Genomic DNA, 13,510 nt, shown 5'->3' with positions numbered 1-13,510 from the left:
CATTAAATAAATATTTACAGGTGCAAGACACTTATTTTTATATATATTATCAATATTTTATTCAATTATGTGCTATTTCTAATTTAACACTCTTTGCTTGATAAGCAAACAGCAAACATAATAATATTTTCCGTATACGTATCCCGATCTGCTGCTACGGATAATCCCTTAGCAGGGAAAAAGTATCCCGCTGTCCTGGATGACAACCATAACGTGGTCTACCATAATATGCCGTTTCTCCCCGTTTTGGCGTTAAGGCTGTTCTCCGAACCTTATCACCCAAAGTTTCTATCATAGTCTCTATCAAAGGACTAGTCCCTGAACTCTGAACTCCTGAAGTTTATGTCTCATAGCTAGATAGTTAGCCATAGCAATATACCCAGAAAGTACATGTGGAGGATTTAATCCCTATATTACAAGAATATCTCTGATTACTTATTATAGGGTTCACATTTTAAGAATTCCTTTTTTTTTTTTCCTTAAATTCTTTTGGATAATTATGGACTAAATGTTATATAAACTCTTTTACAACTTCCGTATGTTATAATTTATTCTTCTGTTGTTTTGGGAGCCTTTTTATTCATTTTCGGTATGTCTTCCAGAAACCCTTAGCTAGAGCTACTAGAGCCTTACAAAAGAGGAAATGCGTCACGACTGCAGTACAGGTTATTGCTAGTGTGAGTGACACTCAACCCAACTCAAATCCTGTTTACTTCTTGTTACTGACGTCATTTGTTCAGCTGTGGTAGTTGCAGTGCGTGAACCTCTCTTTGTGCTTTGTTTCCACTGGATGGAAATTTGGTATTGTGATTATTGAACACTTTAACTGTAGTTCCTTTATTCTAACAAATCATCGAAAACGTAGAATTTAATCTAGAATGGCACAAAACCCTACAAGCAGTGCATTACGTGCTTTAGCCTTGGAATTCAAAAGCCTTCAAGAAGAACCTGTCGAAGGCTTTCGCGTCAAGCTTGTTACCGAGGAAAATCTGTTTGAATGGGAAGTAGCGATTTTTGGACCTCCTAAAACGCTGTATGAAGGCGGATATTTCAAGGTAACTAACATTCACTGGCTGAAATATCCTTGTAAGGTGATGATTACTTGGTTGAATTAGTTTTAACTATTTGTTTACATCAATGACAATTAATTGCCATGATTTTATATCGGTATGAGTGTCTAATATTTTGAATTTATATTTCATTTAAATTTTAATCATAGTGTGACAGAAAGTGTAAAAGTAAAATTAATATCATTTATGACATTTCAGTGTTATTTAATTTTGCTCTTTAATTTATTATACTACATTATATAAATGCATTAATCGTAATTTAGGTCACTTTTCTCTGCCTTTGTGTACTTCTGTATATTTATTGTTATTCCACACATTCAAAGCTAAAATTGTCTTACCATGAAGTATGTATATTTTCACTAAATTTAGTAATTTTCTTATAATTCCATGTAAATTAATGGAAACATTTATACGAAAAAAAATATTTTTTAAGTTTCCTTTCAAGAACTATGGAATATTTTTTGTGATTCAGTTTGTCATTTAAATGCTGTCTAAGCTACTAGGTGGTAGCAAAAATATTTTTGAGCTGATATTTCATTAACATGTAAAAACTTGTGTGTAAAATAAAGCATACCATGTTCTGTTAGGTATTTTTCATATTATCATATATGTTGATGTTTTAGGCTTCATGTGTAGTCCAAGTTCCATTGAAGGAATTACACGTGTTTCAAATCTTGTTACTGGCATCTGAATTAAAAGGTGGTGTGGGATAATTTGTCACTGTCCATATTTGGTGATTGTGTCCCCTTCTTTCGAGCACCTTTCAAGTGGGAGAGAATATAAGATATTATCTCCCTTTTCTTCCATGTGTGCCTTCAGTATGCAATTGGGAAGTATGTAATTGTAATCTTCAGTATGCAATTGGAATCCACCTAGTATTCCTAGTATTGCCTGTTTGTCACAACTCCTGTTCGAAAATAAAATGCCTAATAGTGTATTGTATTAAAAATTGAATAAAGAAGTTCATTTTATAGAGAAATTTCCATTTCTCAGATTTCAGTTTAGTTTAAGTTTTTCAGTATGTTCTAATTTTTACATAAAATTCACTGCTATCAATAGTTTACTGTACAGAGGCTGTTTGCACATTTTTTAGACAATTTTCATTGTATTTATGGAAACATCTTACCTAAAATTTTTGTACTCTAAATGTTCTATATGGCAACCCTTATTTTTCACTATCATCCATTTCCAAGACAAAACCTTTCGTTTTATTAGAAGAGGTATTAGCCCATTCCTCTTGAACAGTTTTCTAAGGTCCAAGGAGGTTGTAGGTAGACAATTCGAAGATCCATTCAGATTTACTAGGAATAGAAGTAAAGGGTTATAGCTTTGATAACCATTTATTGTTTCATTTTTTAGGGAAAATAACAGTAAGTTTGATGTGTGGCTGTTTGCTTTGTCGTGATGCGGTTCTACTCATTGATGGCACTATGGATAAAGAGAAGGTATTTTTGTACTTTTCCATTTTGCCGGTGCAGGCTATAAATTTGCCAATAATAGTAAAACAGATGCCAAACGGAATATCCTAACTGGTAATCTTGTGCGCCTCATTTTCAAAACAAGTCACAGCCTTTTCTTGTCAGATTGATTGTCTTTCAGCATTGCCATACAATTACATAGAAATTTTACCAGATAGTCCAATTTTATGCCTTAAGGCAATTCAAATTGAGTCAATTAGGATACAATCACACTGCTAATCTGAAGGCGAAAATATAAAAAGGGCAATGTCAAGGGTTAAGTTCATCAATTTTAATGAGAATGCACTAGCGAAGTAAAGCACTGTGCTTTTACATAATTTCAGAAAAGCTATTCATACGAATTGAAATAATTCTTGCATTTAAACTTGTATTCCAAATTCAGATTTAACTTGAAATTAATGTAGATAATTACTGAGAGAATTAGCTTTTTGCAACGTAGTTTACGCGAGATGAGATTACTTGGGATCACGTTATATAAATTGCCGAATCAGTATGTTGAACCATGAAAGCATAGTACATTCTTAATGTCTTTTTACAAATGTAATGTCTTTATTTATTGGCTTTTTACAAAATTTTAAACAATATTAAAATGTTTATACCTTCAAAATAAAAAATTATTAGAACCATTACCATTCAAATGTTAATTCGTTAATATTTTTTATGTGTATACTGTATGTTGTTGCTAATAAAGTCTGCTTGGTGAGACTTGCGCCACGAAACAGAAAAGTACCGGTATTTTATATTTGAAAATTAGGTATAAAATATGTTCCTGATAATATGTGGAGTTGATCTTAACATTTTTTTACCACCTTCTTTATTTTTAATTTGTTCTTATATAAAAAACCAGCAACAGTCATAAATCCGCCTGAAAAACTTTCTTTGGATTCTTTTAATCATATTTTAAGAATTTATTTTTCTCCGCTCTGATGATAATAAATGGATCTTTCTTTTATTGCAATAATTTAAATACACCCAATTTACATCTGTTGTGAAAATATTTTTCTAGATAATTGTTTCTCGTAAAGAATTCCACAGGGTATTCGGCATCGGCGCACATTATGCTTTTTTTCTTCTTTTTAAAATTCAAATCAGCATTAATCATACAGTTAATACTGAGGATTTTAATTGTTTTGCTGCTGTCCTTTTACTTAGCGGATTTCTTTTAGCAATAAAGATCTTATTCTTGCAATACTCGAAACATTAAATTTTTTCCGTGGATATAGACTTGGAACAATTCAGTTTCTTATTAATGATATTACCTGTCATATCTTTAGATATTGAAAACCCATGGTTTTCACTACAATTTTTGCTAATTAGATATGAATAATTTTCTATGGGAAGAGCGCAAACATAGCCTTCTTTCTATACATTGTTTCTTTAAAAATGTGATTTTGTATGAAAACAAAACCATCAAGTAGCAGACGATAATTTATACTTTCAAAAATATAGCTGCAGTTAAAAAAAATTTTTTCAAGCAGACGAATTTTCTTTACACCAGAAGAAAATCCCCTAAAAATATGTGGAATACCTTCTGTAGATATACAGTCAAAAGTCTTTAATCCGGACGTCCATAATCCAGAATGATCTATAATCCGGACCTCAAAGCTACAAACTTTCTGCGTTTGCGTCAACGCATAATACGTTTGACACGTGTGTTTAATGTATAACGAACGGTATAAGCTAATCTAACATTATCTAATTATCTATTTCAGTTAATGTTGCAGATTGTGTTGTTCCTTAATCTTCTAATTGGATCCGGCTTATTTTTTGCAGACTGTTATAGTAATTTTATAAAAGTAAGCTTGAACTTTCGACTATGTCAAAAAGAACTTCCGATTCTGGAGCTGCCAAAGGATCTACAAAGTGAAAGCATGTTTCAATGTCCATCAAACAAAAAGTGGAATTCCTGCAAAAAATGGATAAAGGCATATCCTTTGCTTCTCTAACCATTCCGAAATCTGTTTATCAATTTCACGCTGCTCTGCGGGGGGGGACGCCGCGGAGCGCAATGAACTGGAAGTTGATCTGTCAGCATTATCCTCATCTTCAAGGCAGATGTTTTTATTTTATTTGGCTTCTAATTCCTTACTAAATGTAGTATTTCATATCAATGTACTCCGTTTTTGATATTATTTAAATCAAACTCCTTGTCATTATAAATATCATATCACGAATACATATCAAATAGTTTTCTGGTTGCAATTTTCTAATTTCGACTATGCCTAATGTATACTTAACGCATGCGCCCATTGAAAGAAATGTTGAATAAAGTAAACAAATAAATATTAAGCTTTTTTTCGTAAATTTTGATACCCTTTATATCATAATTGCCCTTTATTTCATAAATTATGATTTCATATTTTTAATTTTATAATTTCTGCATGCCATCTTACCAGATTTAAACTGATGATCTATAATCCAGAAAAACCGATAATCTGGAATCGCCCAATGAGTTCGGATTAAAGACTTTTGACTGTATATAGTATTACCGATGAAGTGTGAATTGAGTGCATCTTTATTATTCATAATAGGGAATAACAGAACTACTCTTACACATGCCCTCGGTTGGTGGCGAGAAACTCCATGGCGCCATATTACTATCTAAATTTTTTGTCTACATTTTGAACTTTAAGCCTAAAATATCTTTAAAAACGTGGTTTTCACTCGTGCAAAAGCCGCTTTTTTATCACATAATTTATGCCAAAAATCTGAAACAAAAACAGAAAATTTATCTGGCAAAAACGTAAAGTTTCTAACCAAAAATATTTGACAAGAATACATGTACACAGCGATCTGTTTTAACTTTAAAATAATCAGAGAATTGCATAATCTGTGCAGTGTAGGAATCTAGGACCTACACACACCTTGCTAAAATAAACTAACATAACAATAAATTTCAAACAATACCCTGTACACAGCATTCTGTTTTAACTTTAAAAAAAATATCAGCGAATTGCACAATCTAGACATTGTGCACAAATCAGCTAACTAAAATAAATTACAAACAATTTAAAAAACAACATTAATGATAGAAATTCATAGGAAAAAAAAAATGAACATAACATTCTACAAAATAAGAACAACAAAATAAAATGCACTTACCATTGTGAAGACTTCTTCAAACAGTAGAAATATTAATTTTCACCCCTTTATCGTTACATGTTATCTTCTGAGATACAGAGCATACAAAGTCCAGCATACATTTATGAATAAAATCTGCGTAAACACACCCGTGAATAAAAGACTAGTTAACAACTCCAATATCATACCTTTTAATACTAAATTTAACTTGCACACAATCCAAAATACGTGACTGAAAGTGCCACCACGTCTTTCGTTGCAGCGTAAGCCATTTCAAAACGCCCACCAAACCAATCACCAAATAAAACCACTACAACAAAATCAAGTTTTCACGTCAAAAGAGTTGCCATACAAACAACGTCGTGCCAAAACCCATTGCAGAACACACATTGCCACATTTGGCGACTTAAGGGCGTATATAAGAGTACTACCGGAATAACTTTAAACAATACATTTTTTGGTACTTTTCCATTTTGGCGGCGAAGTGAAAAAGTCGCCAAAAATGGTACAACTGTTACCAAACGAAATATCCTTGCTGGTAATCTTTTACACCTCATTTTCAAAATAAGTCGCAGCCATTTCTTATCAGATTGTTTTTTTGATTATTCTTTGGATTATGGTAACTTGGCGAAAATTTGGCGACCAACCCTGCTACAGCAACCTGCTAGTTTTTTTTTTGGACGCCATTTTGTTTTCAGTAAGTAAAAGCATTTTTTTTTAATCAACATTTTTTTCCAACAATCTGCTAGCCGAATTATGCTTATGTTAGAACTTTTATGGAACAAAAGTGCTTAATCATGACGAAGATTAGGTGCGAAATTGGGAGAAAGTGCAGAATCGCAAACTGTTTGCCACGTTTTTAAAAATTGCACATACATGGTATCCATGTACACGTCGACCTATTTTCACTTTAAAAAAAATTCCAGAATTGCACAAAAATGGCATTGTGCACCATGTACACTATTATCCATGTACACTGCTAAAGTCCTAGCTAGTAACCTTTATCGCCTTACCAAAATGTCGCCAAACTACCTGTTACCATATTCCAAAGATTATCCGATTCTTTCAACACTGGTATGCAATTACATAGAATTTTTACCCAGATAGTTCAGTTTTATACCCTAAGGCCATTCATGGTAATTAAGTGGTGTGATTTAGGATGCAATCACACCACTTGCTCAAAGGCGAAAATTTTGAAGGAGCAAAGTCAAGGGTTAAATTTGTCAATTCTAATGAGAATGCCGTAGCGAAGTAAAGCACTGCGGTTTTACATAATTTTGAGTAAGCTATTCGTATGAATTGAAATAATTCTTGCATTTAAACTTGTATTCCAAATTAAGATTTAACTTGAAATTAATGTGGATAATTACTGAGAGAATTAGATTTTTTTAGCATAGTTTACGTGAGTTGGGGTCACATGATAAGAAACTGCGAATCAGGATGTTGTACCGTTAAAGCATAGTAAATTCTTAATGTCTTTTTACAAAATTTTAAGCAATATTAAAATGTTCATACCTTCAAAATAAAAATTTTTTAGAACTAACATTTGTTAACATTTTTTATGTGTATTATGTGTGTTGTCGCCAATGAAGTCTCCTTGGTGAGATTTGTGCCGGCGAAATGGAAAAGTGCCTTTTTTTTTTTTACTTTGATCAATTTATGTTGAACAATATTTTTTTTTTTTTTTTTCCAAATTATGATGGGTATTCTCTGGGTCTTAAAAATTATTGACATTTTTTATCTTTTAAGTTCTATGTCTTTAAAAATAAGTCTGATGATGTGACTTGGCAAAGTTAAAGTTGGTAAATAAAATATATTTCATATTGCAATATGTGCAGTCATGCATTTGGTAAAAGTATATTTATGGGTACCCCTTGGTGAAAATTGGCGGTACATGGAGACCAAGTTTTGACTTATTAGCCAAAAATTGCTGCTACACAAAGACAAAATAAGAGAATTGCACAAACATGGCATTGCGCACTCCCTTGACTTTGTCCATGTACACATTGATATATTTTTAGTTCAGAACTCTAGGTAAAAGTATATTTATGGAACATTCAACTACTCAGGTTACTATAAATGAAATATACAAGGGGTACCCTTCAGTCTACTCTAACCATGCATATTATTTGCTATTAAAGGTGAGTTTTTTATTTTGCATGCTTTAATTTTTATCTGTTAAGTAATCTCTTTCTTTTTGACTGATATGTGAAACTATATATCAAATATAAAATTTTGTCCCTTTCTTGAAAGAAATTCATGTCCTATGTTATTCTCGTATTTTTGGCGGGGAAAAAATTATTTTATTTTTTCTTAAAAAATATTTTCCATTTTCTAAAACAAAAATTTTTCCCCCCATGTTACCAAAAACTGAATATTTGTGCATTCTGACACTTAAAAGCACTTAATTCTGAAAATTAATTTTGATAGTTAAAATGGTGAAATTTAAAATAATAGTTGCATTTAAATTCTGGTATTCTTAATAGTGTCATAAAAGAAATTTGTGTTAAAAATATGATTTATGTTTATTAAATATAGCATGAAAAGTCAAGTAATACTGATATGTATTATATTTGGCTACATTTACCCTAACTGGTAATTAAAAATTCTATGAAGTTAATAAAAGAGTGTTGAAATAGCTCACCTAATATAAAAGTACAAACTCTTTTTGTTTTGGGAGTTTCCATTCTTATTAGGTTTTGTTTTAAATATTTGTATTAAATGATAAATGTGAAAACCATGAAAGAATGAAAGCCTTGTGTGTGAAGATGAAGTTAATAGAAGGAGGAAGAAATTTAGATTCTGAGGATAGGAAACTGTAAACCTTCTCATATTGATAAAAGTTTGACTAAAAATGTTAGTATTTTGAATATAATTTTAGGAACTGCAGTTGAAATCTCAAATCTTTGGTTTTTATTCTAATATAAAGTAGACATTACAGAAAGTGAAAATTTAGTTTTCTTTGAAAATCTGCATATAAAATTTCAATGAATTGAATCTTGGTGGTGAAGTTTGTTGATTATTATTGTAAAACCATTTCTGTGTGTGATACTTATATTGTGGTGACTAGATCTGATTTAAAAATATAAAAATTTAATTACCTGATTTAAAGCTAAAGTTAAAAAAAAAAAAAAATTGAAGCCTTATGAATTTTTGATTATAACTGGTAAATAGAATATTTTATTAATTGAATGCTGATTGCATTTTAGGCTACAGTAATAATTATTTTTAAATAACTTCTGTGTGTGTTATTTATTTGGATTGGTGTATTTTTACCTGAAAAAATAGTAACTCAAGTGGTGTTGATGTAACATCTACTTTATTACATAATAATGCAAAATAAAATATAAAATATGTTAAAAATTTATTCCATGTTCAGTTCAGAATAAACCACATGAAAGACACCCCCCCCCAAAAAAAAAGCACAGTGGCAGACTAGAAGAAACAAGGGGCAAAATATATCAAAACCAAAAATGAAATATAAAATTTACATCATTCACTGCATTGCCATAAGGGGGTTGGTGCAATGAAAGAAATGAATAAATAAAACAGCATGTTTCTGAACTGACAAGGATGACAATTGAAGTTTAAAATGTAAAAATAATCTTAGGAAAAAAATCAAAGTAATCAGTGTCTTAATCCCTACAGGTGCAACAATTACAAAATTGTAGCATAAAGAAACATGGACAAAATCAGAAAGATTGCAAAATAAAGACAAATTTTAAAGAATATTTTGAGTAGATTGAGTCCCAAAGCAAAACCAAATGCAAATTTTTAATTCAAAACTTATGATAACAAAACTGTGAAAATTTTGAAAATGTACAAGGCAGTTTAACCCGCAAGCACACATGCCGAAATTACCAACACAAGAAGGTATGCTGGCTATGTCATGCCCAAAAGCAGTTAATGCATTTTAAATTGCATTAATTATATACACATCAGTATAAATGTGGATTAACATAAAAAGCAAAGGACTTTAGAATATTTTGAAGAATATAATAAATGAAATACTTTACTTACATTTATTTTTGCACATCTGTGGCAGATTAAGTTCATATGCTCCATACAAATACTAATATTACATTTCTTACACAGAAACTGTGCCTTTTTGTCCTTGTTTTTAGGGCAAGCAGTGGCTCTTCTGTAAATGTTTTTTTATTTTTTTAGATGGTGGTTTCATGTTACAATCTTCTGAAATGAATTTTTCTTTTAGTTTCAAAGGAAGCATGATTTGTTGCTGCAGTTGATTTGTGTAATCTTTCACTAACGTCAGTTCCAATAATCTGAGAAAAGAACGCCTGTTTGTAAACTGAGTTGGTGGCTTTTGTAGAAAATAAGATTATTCGTGCATGAATTGCTGCAACATTTAAAGTTGAGAAAAGGTCACCATAGGCCCAGTCTATGGTTTTATAGTCTAGCTGTAGAGTATCAAATACACGTATAAACTGCTTCTGGCCATTTCATCGAGAACATCTACTGCTCCGTTGGTTAGATTATAAAAAGAAATAATCTCTGGCCTTTTTCAGTACTCCAGTCGATTCCCCAGTTTTATTATCATTGCACATAGTTGATGATAATAGGACAACACTTCTGTTTTTCTTGGTGCATAAGAAACAATTGTTTCATTCTGGAAACCAAAAATTATAGAGTATGTGTCCCCTTTGTTAGAAAATCTGACAGAATTTCTGTCTTATTCTTTCTCACAGTTGCGACTATAGTTATTTTCTTCCTTAGTATCCCGTATACCAATTATCTACAGTCGATTTCCTTCTAGAATTGTATAGTGGTTCCATCAAACATTTTACAGTAGTGTTTGCATTGTCAAACTGAAATGGCCTCTTTGGCTGTTAGCCGACATATATTTTCATTTTCCAGTACTTTGGAATCAACCAAAGCAAATATTTTTATGCCATATTTGGCAGGTTTTTTAAGCATGTGTTGCCTAAATGCACATCATAACCCTGAATGGTTGTAATTTTTCATCAGTTGTTACATAATCACCTACAGTGTAGCCTTTCTGACAATTCTCTGAGAATTTTTTAAAAACTGTCTAATGGGAACCAATTTATACACACCTTTTTCTTCTACTTGGACGATCTCGGATATCATCAAACTGAAGGCATCTTAGTAGGAAAAGGAACTGCTTGCAGGACATTGTTTTGTGGAAAATATCCATTCCTATATATGAGAGGATTTGTGAACACCATACATATACAAAAGTCCCAAAAGTGCTTTGATTTTTCATTCATCCAATTAGCTACTAGTACTTGTTTTGCATCGTGCTCACATACCATCTGCTCCTGAATAGAACCAACGTAAATATTTGTGTATTGAAATATCATTTCTATTGTGTTTGTTGATGAGCAGAGACCAGGAAAAGAATATTGTTGATGCATCATTTGAATAACCATATTTTCTGGAAATTTGAAGATAATGCTTTTAGAACTAGTCCTAACATTCATTTGGAACTTGTTTTTCTTCCATATCAGGCCATTTTTACTGACATAATTTTTGTTATTTGATTCATTTTCTAATTCACTATCTAATTTAGTGTTTATATCACTGTCTGTTGATGAATTGTGATTGCTATTGTATTCTTCATCTATTAATTCTTCCTCCTCTTCGCTGAACGATTTGTCATCTGTTGAAATGGTATCTTGCACGTTTCTCAGTCTTTCCATTTCTTTATCATAACTTAGATGCCTCTATGTGCTTACTAACTAAAAAGAGTGAGGATGAAAATCTGAGGGACACGAGAAGATGCACAAATGGCATATACCTCAAGGTACTATTTCGAGAAAATTATTTCAAGAATCATTCCAGGGACTTCCCAGCTTCAAGAATGTGACCTTGAATTCAGCTATAAAAGTCATTAATTCAGCTATAAATTAAAGAATAAAAAGTAGAGGAGTTAGATAAATATATATATATCCTCCTCTTCTTTCTAAATAAGTAAAAATAAGTAAAGAAACACACTAGTTAGCTACTAGTGCTTGTTTTGAAAGAGTAAAGAAATGGTAATATACTTTTGTGTGTATCATTTTTAACAGTAATGCTGTTTCTGGAAGTACTTAAATAAAAATAAACTCAGATTTGTACTGTAAACTTTTTATTTTAATTGCATTAAAGGAATAATATTTATCTGTAGTTATTAAAAAGTAATAAATTAGCTAGCATATTGCCAGCCTTTTTACTGCCTTGGTGGAAAAAAAAACTGTGTATTTGCATCAAGTTCATGTGTATTATTTGAACAGTTAACCCTTTGAGCGGCATCACTGGCTGTCATGGTATGTATTAGCTTATAATTTAAGATATATTGCTTTCTTACTTTTTTTAATAATGTGTAAATGCCATCTGAATGAATGTAGGTTTATGAAAATACAGACTAAAATAAGTAACTATACAAATTTAATTAATGCTGTTTAAGTACAGGTCTTCATGATAGATCCGAAAACCTGCACCACATAGAGGGTTAGTGCATTGGCTGTAAAAAAGAGAAGGGGGGGAAAAAATGTAATGTAGAAAAAAATTTTAAAAAATTGTTCCACTAATTGTAGAGGTATCTACCACACCAGAATATTGGTTGGAGTTAACATTTTTAAAAGTTCAGTTATTTTCATCAGTTATCATCATTTTATCAAACTATCAGGAAAATATTAGGAGCAAAGGTATATTTTGCAGAATGGGAAATACTTCAAGTAGGTAAATATATGTGAAAGACCAAAAGTTAAAATGGTACTGAGTAATTACTATTTTTAGACTTTAAATTTATATTTTATCCTCTAACCTCTTTAGTGATAGTTTATTTGTAAATTTTTCTTATTCTAATCTGAAGTAAAAAATGTAAGTTCTTACTTAATCAAATCTAATTATAAAGATCCTTGTTCAGAAAAATTAGTAACTTAAAATCAAACAAAATAAAGAGTTTTTTTTTTTTTTTTTTTTTTTTTTTTTTTTTTTTTCCAACCTTATAATAATTTTGTATATGAATTTTAAAAAAATTGTTTCAAAATTGAGAATTTTTATCTTTCCCAGGCACATGTAAAATTTCCTCCAGATTATCCTTATTCACCTCCGTCAATTAGATTCCTGTCTAAAGTATGGCATCCAAATGTGTATGAAGTGAGTATTATTTCTGTGTAATTCATTTACCTCAAATTTGATAATTTATATAATTTAAATTTCTGTATTGTAGCAATTAATTCTAAGAAATTTAATACCAATTTTACATTGTTAAAGTATATTAAAAGCTCATTTATTGGTCTTGGTAATTAGAGTGTAAAAGAGTTCAGTTTTACATATTTATGGTAAAAGATGAATTATCTGAAGTGTGTTAAATGCTGTTGCGATTGTATATAGTTTTGATAAATTGTAAATATTTTCAAATATTACACTTGTTAATATTTTCTGTCCTCCCCGCCCCCACTGAGTTTCACTTCTCAATACATTTGATTAGATGATTAATACCGAGTCATATGACATGGATTAGTCTTGAAATAATGCAGTGCAGAAAAAGATTACTATTTTAAAAATAGAGGGGGAATAAACAAATTAAAATTAAGTATTAAGGGGCTATTGCTAATTAAATTATAATTTATATTTATGTAATTTTTTAATCTTACGTAACAAAAGGTGAAAAAGATAGAAAACCCTTTTTAAAGAAAAGGTGTTAAACCAGTAGCAAATGGAAGATGAATGTAAATAATAAAAATTTGACCAACATTATTAATTAAATTATTGTAAAGTATATTTTTTTAATATAAGATTTTTGTAAAAATTAATTTGATTCTTAGAGTTCTATTAAATTGTTCACTATTTCAGTCTAAAAGTTGTTCTGTTGTAGAGTCCGCATAGTCATAATTCTTCAGGGAAGGTTTTTAT

At 30.7% G+C, this 13,510-nt stretch overlaps 1 protein-coding gene across 2 annotated transcripts in view; it reads left to right on the top strand.

The window, feature by feature from the left end:
* Positions 1-720: 720 nt before the first annotated feature.
* The window catches only part of LOC118204603 (ubiquitin-conjugating enzyme E2 R2-like), a 35,754-nt gene continuing 22,964 nt past the window's right edge, over positions 721-13,510 (top strand). The window contains exons 1-2 of one of the 2 annotated variants that reach the window (XM_085815665.1): positions 721-1,091; positions 12,665-12,751. In XM_085815665.1, the coding sequence (XP_085671791.1) occupies positions 879-1,091; positions 12,665-12,751 (300 nt within the window). In that variant the 5' untranslated portion in view covers positions 721-878. The remainder of the gene's footprint in view (positions 1,092-12,664; positions 12,752-13,510) is intronic. The other variant, XM_085815666.1, reaches the window with a different exon arrangement.

This window comes from Stegodyphus dumicola, chromosome 4, assembly GCF_044657685.1.
Source record: "Stegodyphus dumicola isolate Sdum_Otavi_A_Nest chromosome 4, ASM4465768v1".
In the NCBI taxonomy this organism is placed as follows: domain Eukaryota; kingdom Metazoa; phylum Arthropoda; class Arachnida; order Araneae; family Eresidae; genus Stegodyphus; species Stegodyphus dumicola.
This window is presented reverse-complemented; position numbering and strand designations above follow the sequence as displayed.